Source organism: Babylonia areolata, chromosome 13 (genome assembly GCF_041734735.1).
Source record: "Babylonia areolata isolate BAREFJ2019XMU chromosome 13, ASM4173473v1, whole genome shotgun sequence".
NCBI classification, from domain to species: Eukaryota; Metazoa; Mollusca; class Gastropoda; order Neogastropoda; family Buccinidae; genus Babylonia; species Babylonia areolata.
Window position 1 is genome coordinate 9,267,978 of NC_134888.1, and position 27,814 is coordinate 9,295,791.

At 44.5% G+C, this 27,814-nt stretch overlaps 1 protein-coding gene across 8 annotated transcripts in view; it reads left to right on the top strand.

Moving 5' to 3' along the window:
* Nucleotides 1-27,814, top strand: part of LOC143289044 (dedicator of cytokinesis protein 9-like) — a 141,925-nt gene that overhangs the window by 3,479 nt on the left and 110,632 nt on the right. For all 8 annotated transcript variants that reach the window (XM_076597843.1, XM_076597837.1, XM_076597839.1 and 5 more), the window contains exons 3-16: nucleotides 3,178-3,261; nucleotides 4,484-4,642; nucleotides 6,672-6,875; nucleotides 9,536-9,738; nucleotides 11,588-11,695; nucleotides 12,520-12,605; nucleotides 13,837-14,024; nucleotides 15,303-15,368; nucleotides 15,992-16,084; nucleotides 18,777-18,955; nucleotides 20,811-20,898; nucleotides 22,298-22,387; nucleotides 25,512-25,604; nucleotides 26,656-26,771. In XM_076597843.1, the coding sequence (XP_076453958.1) occupies nucleotides 3,178-3,261; nucleotides 4,484-4,642; nucleotides 6,672-6,875; nucleotides 9,536-9,738; nucleotides 11,588-11,695; nucleotides 12,520-12,605; nucleotides 13,837-14,024; nucleotides 15,303-15,368; nucleotides 15,992-16,084; nucleotides 18,777-18,955; nucleotides 20,811-20,898; nucleotides 22,298-22,387; nucleotides 25,512-25,604; nucleotides 26,656-26,771 (1,757 nt within the window). The remainder of the gene's footprint in view (nucleotides 1-3,177; nucleotides 3,262-4,483; nucleotides 4,643-6,671; nucleotides 6,876-9,535; nucleotides 9,739-11,587; nucleotides 11,696-12,519; nucleotides 12,606-13,836; nucleotides 14,025-15,302; nucleotides 15,369-15,991; nucleotides 16,085-18,776; nucleotides 18,956-20,810; nucleotides 20,899-22,297; nucleotides 22,388-25,511; nucleotides 25,605-26,655; nucleotides 26,772-27,814) is intronic.

Here is a 27,814-nt window from a genome sequence, read left to right on the forward strand (position 1 = left end):
GCTAAATCAAGTTATTGCATGCCTTGTAGATAAATTGTACCTTTGCTGATGTGGCTCGGAGTCCATGTGTTCCTACCAAATTCAAACATTCCTACCAAATTCAAACATTCCTACCAAATTTCCTGATTGTTCCTACAGACACTTGACAGAGCTTGACATCTCTGTTTACTTAAAGTATTATGTTCAGTTCTTTTATTTCATGTGAATGAGCTCATGTGTGAATTAGCCAGCAAGTGAACATACGTTCTGCAAAATTTTATATTATCTTATGTGTTCTTGTGTGTCATTTGTGTGCATTCGGATACATAAGCATGCAAGTGTATGTGTGTATATTTGCCTGTCGTTCTGCTGGTCCAACAACAGACTGTGTGTTGCTTCTTTGGTCAACAAACATTGTCCGTGTTTCTGTTTCTTGGTTGCATTGGAATTCAGTGTTGGTCAGAAGACGTTGTTGATTTACTGGTTTGTTTCCTAATGTCGCTTGCTGCTCTGTCCAATGCAGGATATCAATAAAAATGAGATGCAGGCAATTGCATTTCCGCATGAAAGGGTAAATTGAGAAGTGTTTTCCTGTTATTGCCTTGTCAGTATTTTTTCTTGGTGTTTATCTTACTTGCTTTCACTTGTTTCTCTTCTACAGGGTTTTCAGCCCTTTTGGTTGACTGGCATTATTTGTTTATTGCAGATTGTGGTGTTGATAGTTTATTTATAACCTACTTTTGTTTCATTGGTTTGTGTCGAACGGTGAAGGAAAGCATTGTTGTTTTGTTGTGGAGTACAACCTCTTGGTAACAACCTGAACATATGTACAGTCTTTAACAGTGTAAATTAGGTGCCATGGTGTGAACAGATGCCGTGTTGTTTTCCGATCATCAGGACCTGAGGGTTGTTAGTGTAATTTCTCTCCTTCAGTTTGTTAATACAAAAATGGGTGTGCAAAGTTTGTTCTCTGCAGTGGCATCCTAAATGCAGTCATTCTCATACTTGTACTCTGGATCAAAGGCGCACAATTAAAATAGATAACAGACACCATTGAGAAGGATTCTCTGTGCCACCGACAGGGTACAAGTGCACCCATTGACATATGCACACACACACACACGCACATACACGCCCACACGCACACACACACACACACACACACACACACAAACACGCACACACACACACACACACTTGCGCGCACACACACACATGCGCACACGCGCACGCGCGCGCACACACTTGTGCGCGCGGCACACACACGCACACAAACACACACACATATTTCTGGAGAGAGTTTGATAATTGGAAATTTTCCCTGCACTTTGTTGTTGTGCACAGTGGAATGTGTGGATAAACTTTGGCACGTGTGCTGTATCTTCACATACGTGCTGCATGCAGAGATGTTTGCACAGTGTTCCATGTTGTGCTATGTTTTGTGTCAGTGTGCATGGACTGCCACTGCACATGTGTTGTCTTTTCAGAAACAGAAATCTGCAACACTGTGTTGCTGGTTTTTGTGTGTGTTTAAAAAAAAAAAAATATTAACATGTACTGACCAGAAGTTTTGGAGAAGTCAGTGTATTGGTTGAGGGATGGAGTCTGCTTACTGATGATAATGATGGTTGTGTTGCTTCTTAGTGTCAGTCTGCATTCAGAAAGAAACAGAATTGATGTTCCCCCATTCCCCCAAAACATGAACTGATGTTATTGTTTTGTTGGTTTTTGTCAGTGTGGTGGTAGGTTGTTATTGTGTGGTTTGTGCACATTGAACATGCTACGGCAGTTGTTCCTGTTTGAAATGTTTATAAAAAGAAGAAAAGAGAGAGAGAAAAAAGGAACAGGAATGTCACGAAATCTGTTCTGGTATTAAAAAAAAAAAACCCAAAGAAAAAACAACAACAAAATACCATATTTTTTCTGACCTATGTTCTTTCAGAGTTCAGCAGAGTTTAACAAATTTGGCTTCAGCTTTTCAAGTCTTTTGGGAAGATGGATGGTTCATTGGTTTTAAGGTTTTGTGTGAATGATAAGTTGTTTGCTTCTTGATGGTTGTGGAAATGGGATAACGTGATACAGTTCTTGTCTTTTAACTGGGTTGGTAGTTCCTGATTTATAACAAAATGCATCCTGAAAGAACTTTTGTTTGTATGTATGTAAATCAGTTGATGAATAGATTTAAAAAAAAAAAAGGGGGGGGGGGGGGCGGGGGAGAGACTAGGAAACAATTGCCAGTTTTACTTTGTTTTCATATTGGAAAGAACATTTTGGATCATGTTGATTCCATTCTCATTTGGGTTTGATTGAGGTGTTTTTAATGCTTGATATTGTTGATGAATTATTATTATTATTACTACTACTTTTTTTATATTATAATTATTATTTATTTATTTATTTATTTATTTATGTACGCTTATAGTTGACTTCATCAAGTTTTTGCGCCTTATACATATTATTATTAGTGGTAGTAGTTTAAAAAAAAAAGAAGTATTTATCTATTATTTATTCACCCCCTTTTTTTTCTTTTTTTTTCTCTCGAGGCCTGACTGAGCGCGTTGGGTTACGCTGCTGGTCAGGCATCTGCTTGGCAGATGTGGTGTAGCGTATATGGATTTGTCCGAACGCAGTGACGCCTCCTTGAGCTACTGAAACTGAAACTGTTGATGAAAATTGTTCACAGGCTGTATGCATGCAGACACAGAGGTGATATCTGACAAAGTTCTAACAGTGTGCATCTTATCTTAAAATTCTTGCTGATTGTTCTCAGATTGGCTGTATACTTTTGTATGTTTGTGCATATCTGTTTGTGTTGGTGATTGCATGTGTATGCATGTCATGAGTGTGTCGTGTGTGTGTGTGTGTGTGTGCTTGCATGCATGCGTGCGTTTGTGTAAGCATGTGTGCGTATGTGTATGCGCATGTGTGTGGTCATGCCTGTGTGCATATGGCTTTGTGTTAAAACAAGCATAGCCCCACAGACACAAGCTGATAATAAGATGAAGGCATGCAGGATTAATCCGAAGACTTAAACTGAGTGGGTTTTTTTTTCCAGTGGCAGTAATAAGTAAAAGTGGAAGAGGTGAGCAGAGTGTGAAAGAAATGATGAAATGATTGTCAGTCATGCTGCATGAATAGTCTAGTCAGAACAAGAGCACTTGTGAGTAAAATCCTGTTTTGCTGCTCCTGTCCGTGCAGTACTCGAGGGAGACGGATTCCTCTCTGACCAGTGCCAGACAGGAGGCCAGGCAGAATCTGTTTGCCGTGTACCCAGAAATGAGGGTGAGGGCGTTCATGCAGCATTGATCGGCTGATTGATGTGGATACTTACATAGCGCTTATCCTCTGTGTGTGTGTGTGTGTGTGTGTGTGTGTGTGTGTGTGCATTTCTGTGTGTGTGTGTGTATGTGAGTGCGTGAGTGCGTGAATGCGTGTGTGTGTGTGTGTGTGTGTGTGTGTGTGTGCACTCATGTGCACATTTGTGCAAGGGTGCATGCATGTTCTTGTGTGCTTTATATCTGTACTGACGAGTTTTTGTAAAACATTTTCAGAGGTGTGAAATAACTATGTGAATGCATTATTATTATTGTTATTATTAATATTATTTTTGATGATATTATTACTTCTACTACTACTACAATTATCTTCATCATTATCATTAGTATCATTATTATTGCTGTCACTACTACTGCTATTACTACTTCTACTATCATTATTAGTAGTTGTACCACAGCTACAAGTGGTGTGTTGGCCTATTGGTGACGCTTCTGCCTTGGAAGCGAGAATCTGAACGCACTGGTTTGAATCCCACGGTTGCTAGTATTTTTTCCCCCACCACTGGACCTTGATTGGTGGTCTGGATGCTAGTTTTTGAATGAGATGGTAAACTGAGGTCTCTTGTCCATCATGCACTTAGCGCACGTGAAGGAGCCCACGGCAACAAAAGGGTTGTTCCTGGCAAAATTCTGTAGAAAAGTCCACTTAGCTAGGAGAACAAATAAAATTGCAGGCAGATAAAAATGGGTGGTGCTCTCAGTGTAGCAATGCACTCACTCTGAGGAGAGCAGCCCGAATTTGACACAGAGAAATCTGTTGGGACAAAAAAGAGTGATACAAATACAAATGATTATCATAATTATTATTATTAGTTGTAGTAGTATTACTGTTTGTACTACTACTACTACTGCTACTATCATTATTAATAGTAGTACCACTGCTACTATTATTATCATCATGATCATTATTATTACAATTACTACTAATACTGTCATGATCACTATTAATGACCATCATTATCATTGTTACCACTATTCCTGTGATGTGACAGAGAAGTGCGATGGGGGAGGATCTGGGGTGAGGAGGTGGAGGTGTTCCCCAAGCCTTCATCATCGTCATCAGTATTATCATTATTACGGTCACTACTACTTCTAACATTGTTATTAGTAGTACCTCAGCTACTATCATTATCCCCATTATCATCATCACTACCCCTGTGACGTGACAGAGAAGTGTGATGGAGGAGGATCTGGAGGAGGAGGAGGAGGAGGAGGTGGAGGTGTTCCCCAAGCCCGTGGCTGAGCGGTTCCTGTTGAGGCTGGTGGGCCTGCAGACAGGACTGCAGCTGCTGCTGTCTGATGCAGGGAGACCCACCAAGTCCTGCAACGTGAGTCGTCAGTCCTGCTCCTTTTGGGTCGGAGTTCTCATCCCAGATCTCTATCACTTGGTTCTGCTGTCTCCCTCCATTTTGTTACTTTTTGGGGGTAGGGAGGCCTAATTAGTGAACAGTGTGTATTTACAAACGGTTCGTGTACCGCCCCACTTTGAAGTGTTCTTACCACACACATTTCACAATTTTATCAAACTGTGAACATTGTGTATTTACGAATGGTTCGTGTACCGCCCCACTTCCAAGCATTCTTACCACACACATTTCACAGCTCAAAGTCTGCTTCGAACATGTTTTCGATACCTTAATAAATATCTGTTTCCAAGAATCAGTCAAACATCAGCTATTTCCAGCTTTTTCTGTGCTCTTTCTTCTCTTTGCGCACCACTGCCGACCAAATTCACAAACATGCTCTCAAAATCCTAAATCAAGGGAAGCAAGTAGTAGGACTTGAATTTTGACACAGTTTGAAATAGCTGATTTGACTGGATATGTTGAATGCGCATTACTAGTACTGGCAGAATTTAAGAAAGCATGTTGGTGACAGATCAGAACGTCAGTTTGGACAGGAATATCCAAAATAATGTCGTTTGCAATTAGACGATAGGATATTTTGACACGAGTCTATTTGTGAACGATGCTGCACAGTTACTGAGCACTTTCAAAAGGGTGTGTTTGTGTGCGGTGTGGGGCTTGTGTATCTAAATGTGTGTTTGTGTGTGTGTGTGCATGTGTGATCAAAACCAACACTACAACAGTCTGGTGCCATGTTCCAATAATATGTTATGTCTAAATAGGTCAAGACCCGCTTCTGTTTTAATTGTCAGTGTGTACCCAAACTCATTGTTTGGAATTAGATTTGCCTGTTCACATTTACCCTCAGGCACCCCTGCTATCTCAGCCTTTGAAATAACATTGAAAAGGAGGAGTAGACAAACATTTCCTGGTGCAACCAATTAGGGAAAGCCTTCAAGAACAGAAGAGCTATGTTTGACCATCATACATCTTGCTATCTGTAGAATACTCATGTTGAGCTGGTTGCCTTGTCTGGATCATTTGCAGTCAGGTCTGCCTGTCCTATCCATAAGCCCTGATGCCTAGTTTCTGTCTGTACACAATGTCTTGTTACTGATACTGATAGAAATCTGTATTTAGTGAATTGTTGCCAGGCCCCACCAGTCTGGGTTTTAAGGAAGGTTCACCTTCAACCTTTTTTTTTCCTTTTGAAATATGGGAGTTTCCATGGAAGTGGGGTGGTGGTGGGGGGATAGACAGTGTGTGCGCACGCGTGCGCACGTGTGTGTGTGTGTGTGTGTGTGTGCGCGTGTGTGGTGGGGTGAGGGTGGATGAGAGGTTGAGGACTGGGATGGGGAGGTGAGTTTGTGTTTGTGAATGTGTGTGTCTGCATATGTGTGAGTGTGCGCATGTGCAAGCACATACGGGGAACAGAGCATGCATACATGTATGTTTGCTTGTGTATGAGAGTGAAAGGGGGTGGGGGTGGGAGATGGACATGGGGATCACAGTATATGTGTGTGTGTGTGTGTGTGTGTGTTCACGCACATGGGGGCAGAATGTGTGTGTGTGTGTGTGTGTATGTATGTGTGTGTGTGCGTGTCTGTGTGTGTGAGTGTGTGTGTATGTATGTGTGTGTGCATGTGTGTGTGTATGTGTGTGTATGCATGTGTGTGTGTGCATGTTTGTGTATGTGAGTGAGAGTGAGTGGGTTAGAGAATCTGCTAGCTATCGTTCCACTGAGCCAGTGAATAAATGAGTGTTGTGCTGAGTGAAACAGGATGACCAGTTGTTAACACACAGTGTGCTGAGTGCTTAAGCCAGAAAGGTTTAAAGCAGAAAAGTTTTTACAGCTTATATGATGACAAATGAATGTCTCAGTTTGAGAAAGCATATGCTGAAATGTTTCACTTGAATGTAGACAAGTGAAGGCAGGAGTACTGAATGTTGAACCTGAATGGTAAACTTTCAAACAAAAACCACAGTCAGATACTTTTCCCGATTTTTTCAGCCGGAACCGTTCTTCGTCACTTTCGCCATCTATGACGCCAAAGAGCACAAGAAGATCTCTGAGGACTTTCACGTCAACCCCAACGAACCTGAAATCCAGGCCATGATCCCCGCAGAACTGCTGAGCTTCTTTGACAGGGGAGGGGGGGACACTCCAGACGTCAGCGGACTGAAGGAGGACTGGATCTCTAAGTCCGCCAGACAGGTGGGCAGACAGGGGCACCACAGGGCCCGTCACAACCACTGTGCTGCTGCTGGTGCTGTTGTTGTTTGGTGGTGGTGGTGGTGGTGGTGGAGCAGCAGCTGCTCTTGTAATTGTTGTTGGTGGTGGTGGTGGTGGTGCTACTGCTGCTGCTGCACACACCCACAACACCCCAACACACACACACACACACACACACACACACACACACACACAACATCTCCAACACCCACACACACCCACAACACCCCAACACACACACACTACACCCCAACACACTCACACACAACACCCCAACACACACACACACACACACACACAACACCCCAACACACACATCCACAACACCCCAACACACCAACACACACACAGACACACAACATTCCGAACACCCACACACACCCACAACACCCCAACACACACACACTACACCCCAACACACACAACACCCCAACACACATCCACAACACCCCAACACACTCACACACAACACCCCAACATACATACCCACAACACTCCAACACACACGCCCACAACACCCCAACACACATACACACAACACCCCAACACACACAACACCCCAACACAAACACACCCACAACACCCCAACACACACACACACACACACAACACCCCAACACACACACACACACAACACCCCAACACACACACACACAACACCCCAACACACACACACCCACAACACCCCAACACACACACACACACACCACACAACACCCCAACACACACACACACAACACCCCAACACACACACACAACACCCCAGCATACACACCCACAACACCCCAACACCTCAACACACCCACAACACCTCAACACACCCACAACACCCCAACACACACATACACACACTCAACACCCCAACACACACACACACACACATCCACAACACCCCAGCACACACACCTACACACACAACACCCCAATTCACACACCACAACACCCCAACACACACACACACACCCACAACACCCCAACACACACACACACCCACAACACCCCAACACACACACACACACACAACACCCCAACACCAACACACCCACAACACCCCAACACACACACACAACACCCCAACACACATACACACAACACCCCAACACACACACAACACCCCAACATACACACACACACAACACCCCAACACACACACACACACACACAACACCCTAACATGAACACACCCACAACACCCCAACACACACACACAACGCCCCAACACAAACACACACACACACACCCACAGCACACAAACACACAACACCCCAACACACACACACACACACACAACACCACAACACACACACACACACACACACACAACATCCCAGCATACACACCCACAACACCCCAACACCTCAACACTCCCACAACACCCCAACACCTCAACACACACACACACAACACACCAACACACACACACACACACACACACACAACACCCCAGCACACACACCCACACACACAACACCCCAATTCACACACCACAACACCCCAACACACACACACACACACACACAACACCCCAACACACACACACACAACACCCCAACATGAACACACCCACAACACCCCAACACACACACACACAACACCCCAATATGAACACACCCACAACACCCCAACACACACACCCACAACACCCCAACACACACACACACACAACACCCCAACACCCGAACATACACACACACACACAACACCCCAACACAAACACACCCACAACACCCCAACACACACACACACAACACCCCAACATGAACACACCCACAACACCCCAACACACACACACACACAACACCCCAACACAAACACACACACACCCACAGCACCCCAACACACCCACAACACCCCAACACACACACACACACACACACACACACACAACACCACCACCACACACACACACAACACCCCAGCATACACACCCACAACACCCCAACACCTCAACACACCCACAACACCCCAACACACACATACACACACCCCTCCCAACACACACACACACATCCACAACACCCCAGCACACACACCCACACACACAACACCCCAATTCACACACCACAACACCCCAACACACACACACACCCACAACACCCCAACACACACACACACAACACCCCAACATGAACACACCCACAACACCCCAACACACACACACACACAACACCCCAACATGAACACACCCACAACACCCCAACACACACACACACAACACCCCAACATGAACACACCCACAACACCCCAACACACACACCCACAACACCCCAACACACACACACACACAACACCCCAACACACACACACACACAACACCCCAACACACACACACACAACACCCCAACATGAACACACCCACAACACCCCAACACACACACACACACACAACACCCCAACACACACACCCCAACAAACACATACACACAACACCCCAACACACATACACACAACACCCCAACACACATACACACAACACCCCAACACATACACACCCACAACACCCCAACACACACACCCACAACACCCCAACACACACCCACAACCTTCCCCCCCCCCCCCCCCCCCCCCCCCCCCCGCTCCCCGAACACCCCTCCCCCTCTCTCCCCTCCCCACACAACCCCCACCCACATGATGATTTGCAGGGCATCTTCTCGGTGGTGCGGCGTCACTCGGAGATCTTCCTGGTGGGGCGGGTGGAGAAGGTACTGCAGGGGGGGCTGTCCCAGTGCCTGGAGCCCTACCTGCGGGGCCAGGACCACAAGGCCGCCCTCAAGGTCCACTCCACCGTCAGGCACTTCTGTGCCAGCATCGGTCACTACCGCATGCCCTTCGCCTGGTGCGCCCGGTCAGTGCTCTGCGTCTTTCTTTCTCACGCTTGCACACATGCATGTATGCATGCACGCACAGGCAGCACACACACGAAAACACACACACACGCATGCATGCACACACACACACACACACACACACACACACACACACACACACACACACACACACACACACACACACACACACACACACACACACACACACACACACACACACACACACACACACACATAATTTCATTTAATATCACTTATATTTAAAGAACGAACGAACACACACACACACTCACTCACAGACAGACACACACACACACACACACACACACACACACACACGCCTACCTCTCCAGCCAACCCCCAGCCCCCTCACCTCCACACACACACATTTTGTCATTGCATATGTTGAGCTGAGAGAAATGAAAAAAGATGGCTGACAGATTTAACAGAATTTAAATGACTCACCTGCTTTACCTGGACTTCATCAGCAAACGGTGGACAGAAGCTGCAGGTTTAGAGCCCTCCTTATGCAAGTGATTTTTGAGCCTGTGATTTCAGTTTCAGTTTTCTCAACGAGGCATCACTGTGTTTGGACAAATCCATATACGCTACACCACATCTGCTAGGCAGATGTCTGACATGTAGCTTAACCCAACCTGCTGGTCAGATCTTGAGTGCATGGATGTATATTTGTGTACCTATCAGGATTTCTTCTACGGAATTTTGCCGGAACAGAACCCTTTTGTTGCCATGGGTTCTTTTTCAGTGTGCCAAGTGCATGCTGCATCCTGGACCTTGGTTAATCATCTCATCAGAATAACTAGACGTTCAGTTTGATTTTCCTGTCAGACTTTGGAGAAAGGGTGAGACCAGGACTCAAACCCGGACCCTTGAGGACACTGTATTGGCAGATCAGCATCTTGTCCATTCTGCCACCTTGGTGCTTTAAAGGAAAAAGAAAGTACTGAAAGAAAAGATGGCAGACCGATTTAGCACAATTTTATTGTGCAAGTGAATTCCAAGCCTGTGGATGCACAGTTTATTTCCATTTGGGTGGATGAAGATGTATTCTAATGCAGGTTATATTATACTTAATCCTTCATTTTTTCGTTTCCCCATCTTTTTCTCAGGAGTTCATCGGATCCTGCTCCTTTTTTTCACTCCTATGTATGAGTGGGCTTTAACGTGTATGACCGTTTTTAGCCCACCAAGTAGGCAGCCATACTCTGTTTTCAGTGGTGTGCATTTTGGGTTTGTTTTTATTTTCATTATCTACCAGACGTTGACATGGATTTCTGTTAAAGGATCTTAAATGTGTGTGTTTGATATTCTGCATGTGTTTAAACACAAAGGGGGTTCAGGTGTTAGCAAATCTGCACATATGTTGACCTGGGAGATCAGAAAAATCTCCACCCTCAACCCACCAGGTGCACCAACACTGAGAATTGAACCCAGGAAAACTGGGTGAGAATCCAGCGCTTGGCCATTTGGTCAGCGCAGAAGTCGGTGTCTACCTATGGGAGAGCTGAATTTAAGAGAATGAAAAGATGGCTATCTGGTCACAATCGAATGTGACACTTACGAAGAAGATGAAGAGGAAAAACAAACTTCTGAAACCTCTTTGAAATTCAGTGTCTTCCTGATGGTAGGATGTGGGGGTAGACATGTATGAGCTAATGACACGTATGCTTCACTCATCCTGCTCATGATTTTTGTCTTCTGTGTATGGTTGGCATTTTTCACAGTTTTCCTTCAGTTTGATGGTTTTATTTTCTCCTCAGTACAGTATTAACTTTCAGAAAGCTGGTATTTCATTCTGATCTGAGCTGATGTGTTGTTTTTGTGTGTGTGTGTGTGCCTTTTCAGACCGCTGGCATCTACGATGATTGGGACGTCTGACCTTTCTCTGTACCGGTTTGAAGGCTCCAAGTTTACTGACGAAGAGATTCTCAAACAGCTGGAAGATTTCAAGAAGTGAGTGGTTTCTTACAGAAAGATTTCAAGAAGTGAGTGGTTTCTTACAGAAAGATTTCAAGAAGTGAGTGGTTTCTTATAGAAAGATTTCAAGAAGTGAGTGGTTCTTGTAGAAAGATTTCAAGAAGTGAGTGGTTTCTTGTAGAAAGATTTCAAGAAGTGAGTGGTTTCTTGTAGAAAGATTTCAAGAAGTGAGTGGTTTCTTATAGAAAGATTTCAAGAAGTGAGTGGTTTCTTGTAGAAAGATTTCAAGAAGTGAGTGGTTTCTTGTGGAAAGATTTCAAGAAATGAGTGGTTTCTTGTAGAAATTATTTCCTGCTCTTGCTTTCCTGAACTTTTCAGTCAATACTTTTATAAGAACTTCTTTTGAAAATTTATTTAATGTATGAACAATTAATGTGTGGATGTTAGATGTCTGCTGCTTATTCAGAGTTCTTTTGATGTTCAGTTCCACGTTGTGGATTTTGTGAGAATATGTCCGTCTTATTTTGTGTTATTTCTTATTTTGAGATACAGTTTGTGTGTGATTGTGTGTGGTGTGTGTGTGTGTGTGCATGTGTTAGTGATTGTGTGTGTGTGTGTGTGTGTGTGTGTGTGTGTGTGTGTGTGTGTGTGTATCCAGAGCATCATAATCCTGCTACAGAAGAATGACTGAAGGAGAATGATGTGTTGCAGAAAGGACAGTGACAGTATTGATAGATGATGTTTTGGTGGTGCATTATGAAATTCTCTTTACTAGGTTCTGTGTGTGTGTGTGTGTGTGTGTGTGTGTGTGTGTTTGTGTGTGTGTGTGTGTGTGTGTGTGTGTGTGTGTGTGTTTTCAGGCCAGAGAAGTCCTCCAAGTTACAAGTGATCCCAGGCACTCTGCGAATCAACTTTGAGCAGTTGAATGCTGACCAGACTCCAGACAGTTAGTATTGCCTGAACCATTGTATTGTAATGTATTATATTGTATTCCTTTTCGCCACAACAGAATTCTCTGTGTGAAATTCAGGCCGCTCTTCACAGGGAGACCTGTGTTGCCACAGTGCAAGGCGATCCTTCTTGTCTGTGTACAGGTGTATTTGTTTCACTATCAGTCTGTTTTATTTCTGCAGAAGTTTACCAGGGACAACCCTTTTGTTGTCATGTTTGTTTGTTTTGTTACATGTGCTGAGTGCGTGTTGCATGCAGGTCTTCGGTTTATCATCTCATCTGAAGGACTTGTGTCCAGACCACTAACTAGCGTCCAGTGTTGTTTTATCTTTTATGAAGTGATTTCTTCTTTTGTCCTGGATTTTGCTGCTGGGGTATGCTTCACTGTGTGCTTTGTGTTTTTGGGGTGGGGTGTAGATTTGGGGGTGGTGGGGGGAATGGAAGGGGGGGGAACGGAGGTTGGGAGACCGAGGAGTGTTTGTGGTCTGTCTATTCATGTGTGGGGGTGATTCTTGCTTTTATTGTATTGTATTGTATTTCTCTTTTTATCACAGCAGATTTCTCTGTGTGAAATTCGGGCTGCTCTCCCCAGGGAGAGCGCATCGCTACACTACAGCGCCATCCTTTTTTTTGAGGGGGAGGGGGGGGGGGGGTTATTTTTTCCTGCATGCAGTTTTATTTGTTTTTCCTATCGGAGTGGATTTTTCTACATAATTTTACCAGGAACAACCCTTTTGTTGCCGTGGGCTCTTTAACGTGCGCTAAGTGCATGCTGCACACGGGACCTTGGTTTATTGTCTCATCCGAATGACTAGCGTCCAGACCACCACATAAGGTCTAGTGGAGGAGGAGAAAATATCGGCGGCTGAGCTGTGATTCGAACCAGCATGCTCAGATTCTGTCGGCTCCTAGGCAGACGCGTTACCTCTAGGCCATTACTCCATAAAATATACACGTTTACTTGGGAGACTGAAAAATCTCCACTTTTAACCCACCTGGTGTGCTAAATGAGAATCGAACTCAGGAACTTGGGTGAGAATGCAGTGCTCCAACCATCCGGCCACCGCACATTTTCAATTGTTTAAAAATAAAAATCACAGTGTTTTATATTTGTTATATGTTTTTGCTTTCACATGTGTTTTATATCACAAAGAAGATTCTTTTATCTTCAGACTGAATTCTGAAGGTGCCTTTCTCATGTAAATGTGTTCACTGTTTTTTTTCAGACACGCTGACATCAGCGCTGGTGCCAGTGAAGCCGTTCGCCAGCCCTCCTGTGGAGGGCCCCGCACTAGAGGTGGAGGAGTTTGTTCCGGAGTCTGCCTCCCTGTGTGGCACCTTTGACTACTACCTGAACCACCTGTACGTCTACCCTCTGGCCCTCAAGTACGACAGTCAGAAGACCTTTGCCAAGGTAAGCACTGTCAGTCAGAAGACCTTTGCTAAGGTAAGCACTGTCAGTCAGAAGACCTTTGCCAAGGTAAGCACTGTCAGTCAGAAGACCTTTGCTAAGCACTGTCAGTCAGAAGACCTTCGCCAAGTTAAGCACTGTCAGTCAGAAGACCTTTGCTAAGGTAAGTACTGTCAGTCAGAAGACCTTTGCCAAGGTAAGCACTGTCAGTCAGAAGACCTTTGTCAGGGTAAGCACTGTCAGTCAGAAGACCTTTGCCAAGGTAAGCACTGTCAGTCAGAAGACCTTTGCCAAGGTAAGCACTGTCAGTCAGAAGACCTTTGCCAAGGTAAGCACTGTCAGACAGAAGACCTTTGCTAAGTACTGTCAGTCAGAAGACCTTTGCCAAGGTAAGCACTGTCAGTCAGAAGACCTTTGACAAGGTAAGCACTGTCAGTCAGAAGACCTTTGCTAAGTACTGTCATTCAGAAGACCTTTGTCAAGGTTAGTACTGTCAGTCAGAAGACCTTTGCTAAGGTAAGTACTGTCAGTCAGAAGACCTTTGCTAAGAACTGTCAGTCAGAAGACCTTTGCCAAGTACTGTCAGTCAGAAGACCTTTGCTAAGGTAAGTACTGTCAGTCAGAAGACCTTTGCTAAGGTAAGTACTGTCAGTCAGAAGACCTTTGCCAAGCACTGTCAGTCAGAAGACCTTTGCCAAGGTAAACACTGTCAAAGCTCAAAGTCAAAATTTTATTTCAGGGTGGTGAATACCTTAATGAAGATAAGCGTTTTCAAAGTCAGAATTTAATATCAAGATGGTAAACTGAATAAGCAGCAAGTACTTAAAAAAAAAAAAATCTTTTATTTTACATCAAGCCATTTAAAAAAGAAAAGAAGAAAAACAATGAAAATAAGGAAGAAATGAATGTTGAAACACGTGTGGGGGAGGAGGGGAGTGAAGGGATGGGGTGTGGTGGGCACAAAATGAGTTGAGAGAGAGTATGTGTGTTTTGTATGTGTTGTGTGCATTTTGTGTGTGTGTGTGTGTGTGTGTGTGAGGGTTTGGGAGAGTGTGTGGGTTGTGTATGTGCATGTGTGGGTGTGCACAAGCATGCATGTGTGTAGTTATGTATTTGTGGTTTGTGAGTTTGTGTGTGTATGTGTGTGTGTATGTGTGTGTGTTGACCAGATAGTGGAAGATTCTGTATTTGTGTGTGTGTGTTTGACTTGTGCATGTATAAGCATCTGTGCACCTATGGAAGTGTGTTGTCCTGTGTTATCCACCAACCACCTGTTTTCAGGCACGGAACATTGCCTGCAGTATAGAAGTGAAAGACAGCGATGATGACAGAGCCGTTCCTTTGAGGGTGAGAAGACTGTTGCCTTGGTCTGTGTTTCTCTGTCACTGTATACTGTGAAGGTATGTGTTGTCTTGGTCTGTGTTTCTCTGTTGTTTCTCTTTACAGACTGTGTACTGTGAAGACATGTGTTGTCTTGGTCTGTGTTTCTTTTGTTTCTTTTTACAGACTGTTGTCTTGGTCTGTGTTTCTCTTTACAGACTGTGTACTTTGAAGAAACGTGTTGTCTTGGTCTGTGTTTCTCTTTACAGACTGTGTACTGTGAAGAAACGTGTTGTCTTGGTCTGTGTTTCTCTTTACAGACTGTGTACTGTGAAGACATGTGTTGTCTTGGTCTGTGTTTCTCTTTACAGACTGTGTACTGTGAAGAAATATGTTGTCTTGGTCTGTGTTTCTCTTTACAGACTGTGTACTGTGAAGACACGTGTTGTCTTGGTCTGTGTTTCTATTGTTTCTCTTTACAGACTGTGTGCTGTGAAAAAATATGTTGTCTTGGTCTGTGTTTCTCTTTACAGACTGTGTACTGTGAATTTCACACATAGAAATCTGTTGTGACAAAAATCAGTAATACGATACAATACAATACAATACAATACAATACAATACAATACAATACAATACAATGTCTTCAGCGGATCTACGGGCTGCCTGGCATGTCTGTGTTCACCACCACGGCCAACACCTCTGTGCTGCATCACTCTACCACCCCCAACTTCATGGATGAGGTGAGTCCCTTCCCACACACTGTCCACACAGTCGCTTTGGTTTTGTTTCAGACAGTGAGAGAGACATGACGTTACTGTCCACACAGTCGCTTTGGTTTTGTTTCAGACAGTGAGAGAGACATGACGTTACTGTCCACACAGTCGCTTTGGTTTTGATTCAGACAGTGAGAGAGACATGACGTTACTGTCCACACAGTCGCTTTGGTTTTGATTCAGACTGAGAGAGACATGACGTTACTGTCCACACAGTCACTTTGGTTTTGATTCAGACTGAGAGAGACATGACGTTACTGTCCACACAGTCACTTTGGTTTTGATTCAGACTGAGAGAGACATGACGTTACTGTCCACACAGTCGCTTTGGTTTTGATTCAGACTGAGAGAGACATGACGTTACTGTCCACACAGTCACTTTGGTTTTGATTCAGACAGTGAGAGAGACATGACGTTACTGTCCACACAGTCGCTTTGGTTTTGATTCAGACAGTGAGAGAGACATGACGTTACTGTCCACACAGTCGCTTTGGTTTTGATTCAGACTGAGAGAGACATGACGTTACTGTCCACACAGTCGCTTTGGTTTTGATTCAGACAGTGAGAGAGACATGACGTTACTGTCCACACAGTCGCTTTGGTTTTGATTCAGACAGTGAGAGAGACATGACGTTACTGTCCACACAGTCACTTTGGTTTTGATTCAGACAGTGAGAGAGACATGACGTTACTGCTCACACAGTCGCTTTGGTTTTGATTCAGACTGATAGAGGACATGACGTTACTGTCCACACAGTCGCTTTGGTTTTGATTCAGACAGTGAGAGAGACATGACGTTACTGTCCACACAGTCGCTTTGGTTTTGATTCAGACTGAGAGAGACATGACGTTACTGTCCACACAGTCGCTTTGGTTTTGATTCAGACAGTGAGAGACATGACGTTACTGTCCACACAGTCGCTTTGGTTTTGATTCAGACTGATAGAGGACATGACGTTACTGACCCATTCGCTTTGGGTTTTGATACAAATCATGAGAGAGAATGTGACATTACTGACCCAGTTGCTGTGGGTATTTTTAAAAAATAAAATAAGAGAGAGGACATGACATTACTGACCCAGCCACTTTGGGTTTTGATTCAGATAATGAGAGGACATGACTTGACTAACCCAATCACTTTGGGTTAAAAAAACCCATTCAAATGAGAGAGGACATGATGTTACTGATCCATTCACTTTGGTTTTGGTGGTGACTCTCAAACAAAAGGGGGCAGAGGTGGGGGAGTGGTGAGTCAGAGGGGAGGGGGAGGTTGGAAGAAGAAGAGAGACAGAAATGTGTTTTCTTGAAGGTCCTCCAGTGAATGTGTGCACTGACTGGCTGACAACAGCCGCTTGGTGTCACACGCTGCGTCATGTCAAAGTGTGGCTGACAACAGCCGCTTGGTGTCACACGCTGCGTCATGTCAAAGTGTGGCTGACAACACTTGGTGTCACACGCTGCGTCATGTCAAAGTGTGGCTGACAACACTTGGTGTCACACGCTGCGTCATGTCAAAGTGTGGCTGACAACAGCCGCTTGGTGTCACACGCTGCGTCATGTCAAAGTGTTGCATGACAGTTTGACATGCCAGATAGATAAAACCAAACAGGGAGTATGATACTAACTCTCCACATCCAGTTTGAAGTGTTGTCTTGGTGTATAGATACACATACATGGTTTTTTTTTTCATGTGCAGGGGTGTGTTATTATGCACCATTGTATATGTGCTGTTTCATGCAAGGCACTGAAAGCCCATTACATGGGGAGTTTACACCATATTAACATTACATGGGGAGTTGGCCCCATATTAACATTACATGGGGAGTTGGCCCCATATTAACATTACATGGGGAGTTTGACCCATATAAACATTATATGGGGAGTTTGCCCCATATTAACATTATATGGGGAGTTTACACCATATTAACATTATATGGGGAGTTGGCCCCATATTAACATTACATGGGGAGTTTACACCATAACATTACATGGGGAGTTTACACCATATTAACATTACATGGGGAGTTTACGCCATATTAACATTACATGGGGAGTTTACACCATAACATTACATGGGGAGTTTACACCATAACATTACATGGGGAGTTTACACCATAACATTACATGGGGAGTTTACACCATATTAACATTACATGGGGAGTTTACACCATAACATTACATGGGGAGTTTACACCATATTAACATTACATGGGGAGTTTACACCATAACATTACATGGGGAGTTTACACCATATTAACATTACATGGGGAGTTTACACCATAACATTACATGGGGAGTTTACACCATAACATTACATGGGGAGTTTACGCCATATTAACATTACATGGGGAGTTTACGCCATATTAACATTACATGGGGAGTTTACGCCATATTAACATTACATGGGGAGTTTACGCCATATTAACATTACATGGGGAGTTTACGCCATATTAACATTACATGGGGAGTTTACACCATAACATTACATGGGGAGTTTACACCATATTAACATTACATGGGGAGTTTACACCATATTAACATTACATGGGGAGTTTACGCCATATTAACATTACATGGGGAGTTTACACCATATTAACATTACATGGGGAGTTTACGCCATATTAGTACTATCTTTGATAATTATTATTATCTGCTGCAGGTGAAGATCTCCTTGCCGGTGCAGCTACACAGTCGGCATCACCTGTTCTTCCGTTTCTACCACATCAGCTGCGAGGCCTCCAAGAGCGGCAGCCGGCTGTCCTCAGCGTCGGTGAAGAAGAAGGAAACCATTGAAGCCCCGGTGGGATACGCCTGGATGCCCCTCCTGCAGGATGGCAGGTGAGGCAGTTTATTTGTGTGTGTAGGGGGTGGGGGAGGTGTGTGTGGGTGGTGGAGGTGTGTGGGGTGGGAGGGAATGGGGGAGGTGTGTGTGGGTGGGGAAGGTGTGTGGGGGAGGTGGAGGTGTGTGGAGGTGAGGGAGGCATGTGGGGGTGGGGGAGGCGTGTGGGGGTGGGGGAGGTGGGGGGCATGGGGGAGGTGGGAGGGATGGGGGGAGGTGTGTGGGTGAGGTGGAGGTGGGGGAGGTGTGTGGGTGAGGTGGGGGTGGTGGAGGTGGGGGGATGGGGGAGGTGTGTGGGTGAGGTGGAGGTGGGGGAGGTGTGTGGGTGAGGTGGGGGTGGTGGAGGTGGGGGGGATGGGGGAGGTGTGTGGGGGAGGTGGAGGTGTGTGGAGGTGGGGGAGGTGTGTGGGTGAGGTGGGGGTGGTGGAGGTGGGGGGGATGGGGGAGGTGTGTGGGTGAGGTGGAGGTGGGGGAGGTGTGTGGGTGAGGTGGAGGTGTGTGGAGGTGGGGGAGGTGGGGGTATGGGGGAGGCGTGTGGGGGTGGGATGTTTTGTAAGACTCGTCTTTAGTATTACACATTTCCACTGTGATGTAAACAGAGGAGGAAACAAAAAAGGAGGGATGGTTGGGGTTTGGGGAGGGGTAGAGGGGAGGGGGAAGGTATGACTCTGTGTATGTGTGTGTGTTGTCTGTGTGTATGTGCATGTGTGTAGAATTAAAATGAAAAATATCAGCAATGGAAAAACAGGGAAAAGAACAAAAAATCAGTTCAGACCAACCTAACATCAAACAACTGTATCAGGTGTTCTATCAGACTGCACAGCAAACCTATTGCAATATCAGACAATGTCTTAAAATAGTAAAAAAAATACAATCCAGAGATCTCGGAAAAAAAAATTGGTGGGAATGCTTTTAAACATTGACTTTCAAGTAATGTGTTTACTAGTAATACACTGTCCACATAAGCATTTCGTATCTCTGGTGAATTTAGTTACAAAAGCGTTCGGTTTTATCCTGTGTGATACAATGCATGAACCTGTCTGAATCTGATTACATTACTGTTTTTGATGGATAGTTTCCAAATGATAAGTATTAGATAACCATTTGAAACTTTGCCATTTTGCCAGTATTATTGCCTGCCCCTGCCCCACGATGCTTACTCCAATGAGCAATAGTTTTCTTGTATTGACAGAGGAACATGTAGTTCTGTGGTTCCCTGTTTGTGTCTTGCACCTTTTTTGTAGCCTTTGTGAGCCCAGTCTTCGTAGTGAATAGCAAGATGTGGAGGAACCCAGCAAAATACAATGTGTGCTGCTCTTAAGATCAAAAGATGTGTAATAAGATTTTGTTCTGGACCTTTGCTGGTGCTCTTGAAAACAGTGACATTTATTTTGTTATCTTCTGCTGCTACATACTTGTGTGTGGTGTCATATGGAAGAAATCCCCTCTCACAGCCCACTGGGTATTGGTGCTTTGTGAACAGTCTGATCATGGTGTGTGTGTGTGTGTGTGTGTGTGTGTGTCTGAGTGTGTGTGTGTTATGTTTGTGTGTGTGTGTGTGTTATGTTTGTGTGTGTGTGTGTTTGTGTGTTATGTGTGTGTGTGTGTGTGTGTGTGTGTTATGTTTGTGTGTGTGTGTGTGTGTGTTATGTTTGTGTGTTTGTGTGTTATGTGTGTGTGTGTGTGTGTTATGTTTGTGTGTGTGTGTGTTTGTGTGTGTGTATGTTTGTGTGTGTATGTTTGTATCTTTGTGTATGTGTTTGTGTGTCCATGTATGTCTGTGTCTATGTGTGTGTGTGTGTTTGTGTGTGTGTGTGTGTACGCACGTGTATATGTGTGTGTGTGTGTGTGCAGGGTGGTGGTGGGGGAGCATGGTATCCCAGTGGCCAGCTCTCTACCTGCAGGTTACCTGGCACATGACACACTGTCACCTGGAAAGGGGGTAGGTGCGCTCTTCTCCTCCTCCTTGTTGTCAGCTGTGCACAACAGCCGAGTGGTTAAAGTGTTGCACTTTACCCCCTTCGTGTGAATACGCAAGCAGAAGATCAGATACACACGTTAAAGATCCTGTAATTCATATCAGCGTTTGGTGGGTTATGGAAACAAAAGCATGCCCAGCATGCACACCCCCAAAACGGAGTATGGCTGCCTACATGGCGGGGTAAAAACAGTCATAAATGTTAAAGCCCACTCGTGTACATAGAAGTGAACGTGAGAGTTGCAGCCCATGAACGAAAAAGAAGTAATGCGCCCAACTGGGAAGCGAATGTCCATAGGTTCTGGTCTCATGTACAGACCAGGATTTTTGTCTGCATGCTAGTCATTCAGATGAGAAGAAAACTAAACAGGGCCCCGTGTACAGCAGACAGTGCACGTGAAAGAGCCCATGGCAACAATAGGGTTGTCCCTGGCAAAATTCTGTAGAACAATCCACTTTGACAGAAAAAACAAATGCACATGCAGAGAGAAAAAGGAAGAAAGTATGGGCAGTGCTGTACTGTGGTGATGCGCTGACTCCTGGGAACACAGCCTGAATTCCACAAAGAGAAATCTGTTGCAACAAAAATGTCAGTACACTACACTACACTACACTACAGTGCAGTACAGTGCAGTGCAGTACAGTACACAGCAGTCCAGTACACTACAGTTTAGTACACTACAGTACAGTACACTACAGTTCAGTACAACACAGTACAGTACACTATAGTTCAGTACAACACAGTACAGTACACTATAGTTCAGTACAACACAGTACAGTACACTATAGTTCAGTACAACACAGTACAGTACACTACAGTTCAGTACAACACAGTACAGTACACTATAGTTCAGTACAACACAGTACAGTACACTATAGTTCAGTACAACACAGTACAGTACACTACAGTTTAGTACACTACAGTACAGTACACTACAGTTCAGTACAACACAGTACAGTACACTATAGTTCAGTACAACACAGTACAGTACACTACAGTTCAGTACAACACAGTACAGTACACTACAGTTCAGTACAACACAGTACACTACAGTGCAGTGCAGTACACTACACCACACTACACTACACTGTCGATTCCTTTTTATTTGAGAGGTTGGGGTGTGAACACAAATGGGTTCTCTGATGACCTGTTATGGGTTTTTAAAATGTTTAAAAAACATTATGCTTTGTTAGTTCATGCATGGATTGTAAGCACACTGTGTCATTTGTTTTCATTTCAGAAAGAAGTGTGAGTATAATTGATGGCTGCACAAACATCACACAACAAATATGAAATGATGTTAGGGGATTGAAGCCTGCATGTAAGTAAAGTTTAACCTCATTGTTGCTGTTTGTTGTTCAGACAGCGGGGGGTCATGATGTCAAGTGGGTGGAGGGGGGACGTCCGCTGTTCAGGTTACGCCTGCACCTGGTCTCGACTGTCTACACACAGGTAACTGTCTGCATCTGGTGTCTACTGTCTACACACAGGTAACTGTCTCTTTCTCTGTCTGTACCTGGTGTCTACTGTCTATACACAGGTAGCTGCCTTTCTGTCTACACCTGATGTCTACTGTCTATACACAGGTAACTGTCTCTTTCTCTGTCTGCATCTGGTGTCTACTGTCTACACACAGGTAACTGTCTCTTTCTCTGTCTGCATCTGGTGTCTACTGTCTACACACAGGTAACTGTCTCTTTCTCTGTCTGCATCTGGTGTCTACTGTCTACACACAGGTAACTGTCTCTTTCTGTCTACACCTGGTGTCTACTGTCTACACACAGGTAACTGTCTCTTTCTCTGTCTGCATCTGGTGTCTACTGTCTACACACAGGTAACTGTCTCTTTCTCTGTCTGCATCTGGTGTCTACTGTCTACACACAGGTAACTGTCTCTTTCTCTGTCTGCATCTGGTGTCTACTGTCTACACACAGGTAACTGTCTCTTTCTGTCTACACCTGGTGTCTACTGTCTACACACAGGTAACTGTCTCTTTCTCTGTCTGCATCTGGTGTCTACTGTCTACACACAGGTAACTGTCTCTTTCTGTCTACACCTGGTGTCTACTGTCTACACACAGGTAACTGTCTCTTCTCTGTCTGCATCTGGTGTCTACTGTCTACACACAGGTAACTGTCTTTTTCTGTCTGCACCTGGTGTCTACTGTCTACACACAGGTAACTGTCTCTCTGTCTACACCTGATGTCTACTGTCTACACACAGGTAACTGTCTCTCTGTCTGCACCTGGTGTCTATTGTCTACACACAGGTAACTGTCTCTCTGTCTACACCTGATGTCTACTGTCTATACACAGGTAACTGTCTCTTTCTCTGTCTGCACCTGGTGTCTATTGTCTACACACAGGTAACTGTCTCTTTCTGTCTACACCTGGTGTCTACTGTCTACACACAGGTAACTGTCTCTTTCTCTGTCTGTACCTGGTGTCTACTGTCTACACACAGGTAATTGTCTCTTTCTCTTTGTCTGTACCTGGTGTCTACTGTCTACAAATAATAATAATAATAATAATAATAATGGTATTTATATAGCGCTGGATCTTGTGCAGAGACAAATCAAAGCGCTTTCGCACCAGTCATTCACACGCATGCATAACTCTAATACTGCAGAAACTAAAGACAAGGAAGGGCAGGCAAGGGAGGCTATTTTGGGAAGAGGTGGGTTTTAAGGCCAGACTTGAAAGAGCTGAGTGTGGAGACTTGACGAAGTACACACAGGTAACTGTCTCTTTCTCTGTCTGTACCTGGTGTCTACTGTCTACACACAGGTAATTGTCTCTTTCTCTTTGTCTGTACCTGGTGTCTACTGTCTACACGCAGGTAGCTGTCTCTCTGTCTGTACCTGGTGTCTACTGTCTACACACAGGTAACTGTCTCTTTCTGTCTGCACCTGGTGTCTACTGTCTACACACAGGTAACTGTCTCTTTCTGTCTGCACCTGGTGTCTACTGTCTACACACAGGTAACTGTCTCTTTCTGTCTTCACCTGGTGTCTACTGTCTACACACAGGTAATTGTCTCTTTTTCTGTCTGCACCTGGTGTCTTCTGTCTACACACAGATAACTGTCTCTTTCTCTGTGTTTATGATGAGTTTAGACACTGTTTGGGCCTGTGTTTATGATTAGTTTAGACACTAAAAGTTGGTCACTTATGTTTACAATGTTTTTAGTTACTGACTGCTTTGGCCTATGTTTATGATGGGTCTATATACTGTTTTGGCTTGTGTTTATGACAGATTTAGACACTGTTCTGGCCTTTGTTAATGATGGGTTTAGACACTGTTCCGGCCTTTGTTAATGATGGGTTTAGAGACTGGTCTGGCCTTTGTTAATGACAGGTTTAGACACTGCTCCGGCCTTTGTTAATGATGGCTTTAGACACTGTTCTGGCCTTTGTTAATGACAAGTTTAGACACTGTTCTGGCCTTTGTTAATGACAGGTTTAGACACTGCTCCGGCCTTTGTTAATGATGGCTTTAGACACTAGTCTGGCCTTTGTTTATGACAGGTTTAGACACTGCTCCAGCCTTTGTTAATGATGGCTTTAGACACTGTTTTGGCCTTTGTTAATGACAGGTTTAGACACTGTTCTGGCCTTTGTTAATGATGGGTTTAGACACTGTTCCGGACTTTGTTAATGACAGGTTTAGACACTGTTCTGGCCTTTGTTAATGACAGGTTTAGACACTGTTCTGGCCTTTGTTAATGATGGGTTTAGACACTGGTCTGGCCTTTGTTAATGATGGGTTTAGACACTGCTCCGGCCTTTGTTAATGATGGCTTTAGACACTGCTCTGGTGGCCTTTGTTAATGACGGGTTTAGACACTGCTCCGGCCTTTGTTAATGATGGGTTTAGAGATTGGTCTGGCTTTTGTTAATGACAGGTTTAGACATTGTTCTGGCACTGTTCTGGCCTTTGTTAATGATGGGTTTAGGCACTGCTCCGGCCTTTGTTAATGATGGGTTTAGGCACTGCTCCGGCCTTTGTTAATGATGGGTTTAGACACTGCTCCGGCCTTTGTTAATGATGAGTTTAGACATTGCTCTGGCCTTTGTTAATGACGAGTTTAGACACTGTTCCGGCCTTTGTTAATGATGGGTTTAGACACTGTTCTGGCCTTTGTTAATGATGGGTTTAGACACTGTTCCGGCCTTTAATGACAGGTTTAGACATTGTTCTGGCCTTTGTTAATGATGGGTTTAGACACTGTTCCGGCCTTTAATGACAGGTTTAGACACTGTTCCAGCCTTTGTTAATGATGGGTTTAGACACTGTTCTGGCCTTTGTTAATGACAGGTTTAGGCACTGTTCTGGCCTTTAATGACAGGTTTAGACACTGCTCCGGCCTTTGTTAATGACAGGTTTAGACACTGTTCTGGCCTTTAATGACAGGTTTAGACACTGTTCTGGCCTTTGTTAATGACAGGTTTAGACACTGTTCTGGCCTTTAATGACAGGTTTAGACACTGTTCCGGCCTTTGTTAATGACAGGTTTAGACACTGTTCTGGCCTTTAATGACAGGTTTAGACACTGATCCGGCCTTTGTGTTGTGCAGGATCAGCACCTCCACAACTTTTTCCAGCACTGTGAAAAACTGGAGGCAGGCAGCACCATGACTGACGACATGAACAGCCTCAACAAGATCAAGGTGTGTTGTGCGGGGTACACGCTGTGTCATCTGTTGTGCGGGGTACACGCTGTGTCATCTGTTGTGGGGGGTACATGCTGTGTCATCTGTTGTGGGGGGTACACGCTGCGTCATCTGTTGTGGGGGGTACACGCTGCGTCATCTGTTGTGGGGGGTACACGCTGCGTCATCTGTTGTGGGGGGTTACCGCTGTGTCATCTGTTGTGGGGGGTACATGCTGTGTCATCTGTTGTGGGGGGTACACGCTGGGTCATCTGTTGTGGGGGGTACACGCTGCGTCATCTGTTGTGGGGGGTACACGCTGCGTCATCTGTTGTGGGGGGTACATGCTGTGTCATCTGTTGTGGGGGTACACAGTGTGTCATCTGTTGTGGGGGGTACACGCTGCGTCATCTGTTGTGGGGGGTACACAGTGTGTCATCTGTTGTGGGGGGTACACACTGTGTCATCTGTTGTGCGGGGTACACAGTGTGTCATCTGTTGTGCGGGGTAATGTGATTGAATATTTCATCTGTTTTTTGGTGAAAATATAATGACTTCTGTAATATGATTGAATATTATTAATGTGGAGTGATGGCCTAGAGGCAACATGTCCGCCTAGGAAGCGAGAGAATCTGAGCGTGCTGGTTCGAATCATGGCTCAGCTGCCGATATTTTCTCCCCCTCCACTAGACCTTGAGTGGTGGTCTGGATGCTAGTCATTTGGATGAGACGATAAACCAAGGTCCCATGTGCAGCATGCACTTAGCGCACATAAAAGAACCCACGGCAACAAAAGGGTTGTTCCTGGCAAAATTCTGTAGAAAACTCCTTTTCGATTATAGGAAAAACAAATAAAACTGCACACAAGTAAAAAATATATATAAAAAATGGGTGGCGCTGGGGAGAGCAGCCTGAATTTCACACAGAGAAATCTGTCGAGATTAAAAGAAATACAAATACAAATATATCATCTGTTTTTTGGTGAAAATATAATGACTTCCAAATAATACTAGTTCCAGCAAAAGAGGGTGACATTTGTTTGAGAGGGTGGTGTTGGTGTTGTGTTCAGTCGCTGCTGGCGGTGGAGACATCGGTGTACGTTCAGTTCCTGCCCACGCTGCTCAACCAGCTGTTCCTGCTGCTGACCAGGACAGTCAGTGAGGACGTGGCCATCAACATCACCAGGTAGGGTTTGTATTGTAGGGTGTGGCCCATTTGTTTTGTACTGTACTGTACTGTATCATACTATATTGTATTATATTGAATTGTATTGTTTTGGTTATATTGTATTGTGGTGTATTGTAGTTGTTTGTATTGTATTGTATTATTGTAGTACATTGTATTGTATTGTTGATTTGTGTTGTATTCTATTGTATGATATTGTATTACATTGTATTCTATCATATTTTACTGTACTGTACTCTACTGTGCTATACTGTTCTGTACTGTGCTGTGTTGTGTTGTATCGGTTGTATTGTATTGTGTTGTTTTATATCATATTACTTTTTGTGACAACAGATTTGTCTTTGTGAAATTCAAGCTTCTCTCCCCGGGGACAGCAATGTCACCACAATGCTGTAGCACTTTTTTTCTTTTCTTTTTTTTGTCTGCAAGTATATCTGTTTTACTATCAGAGTGAATTTTACTGCAGAATTTTGTCAGGGTTAACCCTTTTTTGTTGCTGTGAGTTCTTTTATGTGCGCTAAGTGTATGCTGCACTTAGGACCTCAATTTATCATGTCATCCGAATGACTAGCGTCCAGACCACCATGGGCACAATAGCTGTGTGGTTAAAGAGTTGAGTTTCAATCTGAGGGTCCAGGGTTCGAATCTCGGTGGCAGCATCTGGTGGGTAAAGGGTGGAGATTTTTCCAATCTACCTTCATGTGTATACACACGCAGAAGATCAAATACGCACGTTAAAGATCCTGTAATCCATGTCAGCGATCGGTACGTTATGGAAACAAGAACATACCCAGCATGCACACCCCCGAAAGCTGAGTATGGCTGCTTACATGGCGGGGTGAATAAACAAAACGGTCATACACATAAAATGTTACATGTCTGTTTGAGTGTGTATGTGTGCATGCCTGAAATCTGATTGAATGACACAGGAAACGAATGATGAGCTTCCAGTGGCAGCCGTCAGTTGGTTCTACCCTGGTTGGCAGCGTGTTGTGCAAATGACCCCGTGTTTGTAAAGCATTTAGAGCTTGGTCTCCAACTGA